We start from the raw sequence: 5,974 nt of genomic DNA, 5'->3' as shown, positions 1-5,974 counted from the left end.
CTCATGGAATTGCTCATATGAAGACAGAATCAACAAAAAAGTGAATATCGCAAGCGTAAACAAACCGGGTGAGAATTGATTTTCTTATGCTACTCCAGCAAAAAATAACTCTGTTCCGGATCGTCGTTAGGGGGGCCGATTACCAACGGGACTGGACGTCTTCACACTAAAATAAAACGCTAGATTTATCTTACGGCAACCATCCGCAAACAGCGGTGGTTGCTAGTGCACTGTGTTGATTGCTATTTATTATTCGCCTTTTATACACTTGCGGTAGATTTATTTCATGGTCAGAATAATAGCCTTTGTGCATCACGTTCAGTTGAACGGACAATAGCGTTTTGTTACTGGCTTCGGCTGGACAATAGACGCTAACTGCGATGGATTACAATGCGACTTTCTGCCGCAACAAACTCTCATCAGTTTTTTTACACCTGCGACATTTGCCCTTTTGTTAATTCTATCTAGATATGTGAGTGAATAAAAAATTATAGTCAAAAATCATTTTGTTTCTTAAGCCCCAAACACAATGCATACGGATTTTACTACGTTGCTGCAATTTGGCAGTTTTTCCATGGGTTTTCTGTCAAATTTCCGCAACATAGTTAAATCCGTATGCATTGTGGCTGGGCCTTTACATTCTTTAATGATTTCCAGTCGTTGCTTGTTTGGAATACTGGTGGCGAAGCTAAAACATTGGTGAATCCCAAATTTAAGCATGCACAAATGTTTGTAAATCTGGCATCATGGTGGTCACTCACGTCACTCACTGCGACCGCGGCACTTTTGCGCAAAGATGCCAGATTTTTCTGAAAATTCCAATTACTAGAAAACCGAAATGAAAAATGCTCTAAATCCGAAAAAACAGTTCGAGGCTTAAGAAATATAGCCTTAGAAAATCATAGAACAAATCCGCACGAAATTTTTAAAAACGATAAAAACTGCAAATCTCTGCATATTACTAAAGTCTACCACACCAGGATATAAAAGTATGCAATATGTGGATAAACATGTACATCTGAAAACCCTTCTTGTAAATTGAGCAGTTCCAGTTTGTTACACACACGTACAAGCACAAGCAGTTCCATTTTCTGTCTTTTGCGTTTGCCTTCCTTGAGTTGAGTTACAATACAACTTTTTAGAAGCTACTGCAGTTTTTAAGGTATTTTAAAAGTGCGGCTACCGGACAATTTAAAAATTGCATCAAAGTAAGACAGATTAGCTTTTGCTCTAAAAATAAGGTGCCATTTAAACGTGTTGAACCGGTAAGTTACATGTTTCTGTGTATAATGACGCATTGCTCTGCTACAAAGAAACCTGAGTCAGTTAAAAACTACGTTGCTAAAATTTATCAGAATCAGTGGTCCCAAAAAAACGTTTCAACTGTTTTTCATTGTTTCTAGCACACGTAAGAATGTCCTCCAGATTAAACTTGGTGCGAACTTTTTTGAGTCAGTCCAGTTCTTCCGGCGATGGAGACCGATCGCTTCCCTTGTCTGGTGGCACTCCCAGCGAAGGAGTAGATAGCGGCTTTCAAACACGCACACCGGAAAGTACGCCTACGACCCAGCGTAAAATTATCGGTCGTGGCCAGCTCGTAGCGGGTGCGGCTACTATTGCAGGAACGGGAACATCCGGAGCAGGTTCGTCAGAATCGGACCAGCAGTCCAGTATCGTTTCCGGAGCTCCGTCGTACGTAGGCCGTGGTCGTGCTCAGTTTATTGCGGCACTGATACAGCAACCGGTTGAGCCAGCTCGCTCGGTCACATCCGATGATGCCAGCTCCGTCACTTCTGCCAGAATTTCTACCATCGGTGGAGGACGTGGGAGATTTATTCAGCAATTGCTGAACACAGCCCCGGGAACGATCTCCCCACCGACCAATGGCAGCAAGAAAGATTCCGATTTGTCGGACAAGATGTCGCAAGCAACAATAAGTGTCGTTGAAACGATTGAAGTTGAAAAGGCGCCGGTTGTTAAGACTGGAACAAGAGGTTAGTATTTGGGAGGGACAAAAATATATGACGTTACATTTGCATTAAAATTTTAGGAACTCCTGTGGAGTTGATGACCAATTACATAAGAATTGCATGCAATCCCGATCGCGGAATCTATGAGTACGAAGTTCGTTTTTCTCCGGAAGTAGATTCCAAAGCTGTTCGCTCACGTTACATTGCGCAGCATGCTGATGTCATTGGGAATGCTAAAACTTTTGACGGCGTTAAGCTTTATTTACCAAAAAAACTTCCAAACCCGGAAACAATTCTCTATTCGAAGAATCCGGTTGATGGCCACGAGGTGACGATAAAGATTATATTCAAGAGAAAACAACGAATGAGTGAAAATGTACAGTTCTACAATATTCTGTTCCAACGGATCATGAAGGTGCTAAAAATGGTCGAAATGGCACGGAAAAATTTTGATCCATCCGCTCCGAAGCTGATTCCGCAGCATAGGTTGGAAATTTGGCCCGGCTATGTCAGCGCCGTCGACGAGTACGAGGGTGGACTGATGTTGAATCTGGACGTTTCACATCGTGTGCTGTTGCAGACGACCGTTCTCGATCATATCAAAATATTGGCTCGATCAAATCCACAGGATTATAAAAACTTGTCTACAAAGTCTCTCCTAGGTAAGCGTGTTTTGGAATGTAACATTAATTAGCGTTAAATGTTTCCTTTTTATCAGGTGCCGTCATTTTAACGCGTTATAACAACAAAACGTATCGCATCGATGATATTTTATTTGACCAGAATCCCATGATGACCTTCCAGGCCAGTGGAAAAGAGATTTCTTACATTCAGTACTACAAACAGCAGTACAACATTGACATCACCGATATGAAGCAGCCGCTGCTGATCCACCGCCGGGAGCGCCGGGTAGCTGGACAAGATAAAATGCAGGAAATGATGATGTGCCTTATTCCGGAGATTTGCTATCTGACGGGACTAACCGATGAAATGCGCAGCGATTTCAAAGTGATGCGTGATATTGCCGCATTCACTCGTGTTTCTCCGAATCAGCGACTGAATAGTATGCGTCAGTTTTGTCGCAATGTAAATGATAACCGCGAAGCCCGAGAGATCCTGGAAGTTTGGGGTCTAAAACTTGATATGGAACCCATTATAATGAAAGGACGCTGTTTCGATGAGGAAAAAGTCAGGTTTGGCAATGGCGCCGAAATCGGAGTGGGCAGAGCTGGCGATTTTAATCGGGCAGTAACCAGCAATCATATGCTGCAAGTGGTCAACATTCGCAGCTGGTTGCTTATTCACACCGGAAAGGATGCTAAAGTCGCCAGATCGTTTATGGACTGTGTCGACCGAAGCTGCCGCCCTATGGGCATACAGATCGCTCCACCACAGATTGAGGTTTTAAATGCCGATAGAACCGAACAGTACGTACAGGTACTGCGTTCGAAAATTCGCCAAGACACGCAGATCGTAGTTATCATTTGTCCGACCTCTCGCGACGACCGCTACGCGGCAATAAAACGAATCTGTTGTTCGGAAATTCCAGTGCCGTCGCAGGTCATCAACGCACGGACGCTGAGCAACGAGTCGAAGAATCGTGCCATTGTGCAGAAGATCATTCTTCAGATGAACTGCAAACTTGGTGGAACGCTCTGGAGCATCAAGATCCCGTTCACCAATGTTATGATCGCCGGAATCGATACCTACCATGACCCGAAGCAGAAGAGTAGCTCTGTTTCGGCATTTGTGGCTTCGCTCAACGGAGATTACACCCGCTGGTATTCGCGAGCCTGCATTCAGAACAAAAAGGAAGAGTTCATGAACGGGCTGTGTGCGTCGTTGGAAAAATCACTGAAAGCATATCAGAAGCTTAATTGTGTGCTTCCTGATAAAGTAATCATTTTCAGGTGAGCAACAAAACTTTTTGCGTTTGGTTAATTCCACCCTGCTATTTTGAGCATTTTCTTAACAAACTTAGCTGCCAAACTTTGCTAAAAGTCAACTGCCATTTTCTAACATCCAGAACTTGATACACGTTCTAATTATCATGATTGAAAATTCGAGTTTTATTCAATATGCAAAACAACGTTTATTAATACAGGTTGAATCGACTGCTCAGGGATCTTTTATAGATCGCAGCTTTTCGTTATTCTCAACCAATTTTATCCTTAGGTTTTCTGTGTTATTGACTCCACAATGCAATATTTACTATTCCTCAGGGACGGTGTCGGTGACGGCCAGCTGCGTATGTGTTCGGAATACGAAATACCTCAGCTTCAGGAGGCGTGCAAACTTCTTGCTCCCGATTACTGTCCGCAGATAGCATTCGTTGTCGTTCAGAAGCGCATAAATACGCGCATGTTTCGTGTAAGTTAGAAAAGCATCTTGTAATGGTTAAAATCTGAAGAGCTTGCCAAATAACCTGTTTCTTTTTTCTTGTAGATTGACGGACAAACCAATCTGGACAATCCGAACCCGGGTACTGTGCTGGATCATACCGTCACTAGACGACACCACTTCGACTATTTCCTCGTTCCGCAATCAGTTCGACAGGGCAGCGTCTCTCCCACGCATTATATCGTGGTGTGCAATCAACCGGATTACAGCCCAGATATTTTGCAACGGCTAAGCTACAAACTGTGCTATCTCTATTACAATTGGCCAGGAAGCGTGCGCGTCCCGGCCTGTTGTCAGGTAAGCTTTACATGTCTTCTATCTAATCTAATTAATATTCGTATCTTTTCTTTCAGTACGCTCACAAAATGGCCTATTTGATCGGACAATCAGTAAAACGGAATCCCGACGAGAGTCTCAACGATAAACTGTTCTATCTGTAAAAGGAAAACTTTTGTTTCCTATAGCTCTTCTTTGCCTTCAGCCAAATTATCGATTTTGTCGTTTGATGGTCTTTTTAGAATGTACAACATTCAAAGCTATAATATTGAAACTAGTTTTTATGTTTTAGTTTATTAGAGCATAGCTTTCCCTCACATTACTGATCTTATAATACCAAAACGAGAGGATGTCTCCGACAGCAGAAAACAGGTTTTATCCTATGTTCCCATGTTATTTGCGATTGCGCCTCTTTATAGCGCATCAACGTAGAAGGATTTATTTGGTCCCTTAACAGGGCAACTATATTTATGAAAGAGATACTTGATTCTAAACAAACTTACGACTAGTAGCAATATACAATGCACTATTTTCAAAATCCTATACTGAAAATGAAGGTGTTAAATGTTTAGACCAGAGCTTCCAACAGGAGGGATCTCAATCTGATGTTAATCATTCTATAGTTTATAACTTTTCTGATGTGATTTATATGGAATAAAAGAGGAATCAAACAGAATCGATCTGTATCGTTACAACGCACTGGTTTTAAACTGTAGAACAAGTTTTTGAAATCCTTTCTGTGTATTGCATTATACTATTTATTTGCTTAGCATCTTTTACCTAGTCAAACATTGCTAAATTAAAAAATCTATTCAAGCCCTTTTACTTTTGGACAAAATAAAGGGCCCTATTCACACAGTCACCTCATCTACTTTTTTTTGGGTAAGAGCACAAATTGATTGACAGGTACATTCCATAGTATCGAATTGCTGCTGAGCAATTTGGCAGCTACCCTTGCAGAGTTATAAGAATGCTGTTCCCAAGTTACTTATTGGGGTTAAACATTTACATTTGGCTGTTCCGCTGAAAGTCAGGGAAGGTACCTAACGGAAAACGGACCGATTGCAGTTAAAACCAGGCTCGGCTGGTGCGTTTATGGGCGACAGCAACCGGGCGAACGAAGATTATGTAATCTTCACGTCTGTGAATGCAATTATGATAGAGAGCTGCATGACACTGTTAAGCGGTTCTACGATCTAGAAGAAACCGGAACGGGAAGCGCAACGCTGCTTAGCAGCAAGGCGAGCATTAGACCTACTCGAGCAAACAACGGTACGCGTCGGGCAGAAATTCGAAACTGCATTACTGTGGAAAGACGATCATGTGGA

The 5,974-nt window shown here is 42.3% G+C and overlaps 1 protein-coding gene across 1 annotated transcript; it reads left to right on the top strand.

Moving 5' to 3' along the window:
* Positions 1-1,122: 1,122 nt before the first annotated feature.
* LOC128744322 (protein argonaute-3) lies at positions 1,123-5,329 on the top strand. Its single transcript, XM_053841217.1, has 7 exons — positions 1,123-1,265; positions 1,404-1,994; positions 2,051-2,632; positions 2,689-3,880; positions 4,193-4,340; positions 4,416-4,667; positions 4,724-5,329. Exons 2-7 carry the CDS (start codon positions 1,415-1,417, stop codon positions 4,808-4,810), a joined length of 2,841 nt encoding a protein of 946 aa, XP_053697192.1. The 5' UTR covers positions 1,123-1,265; positions 1,404-1,414; the 3' UTR covers positions 4,811-5,329.
* Positions 5,330-5,974: the final 645 nt, after the last annotated feature.

Source organism: Sabethes cyaneus, chromosome 3 (genome assembly GCF_943734655.1).
Source record: "Sabethes cyaneus chromosome 3, idSabCyanKW18_F2, whole genome shotgun sequence".
NCBI lineage: Eukaryota > Metazoa > Arthropoda > Insecta > Diptera > Culicidae > Sabethes > Sabethes cyaneus.
This window is presented reverse-complemented; position numbering and strand designations above follow the sequence as displayed.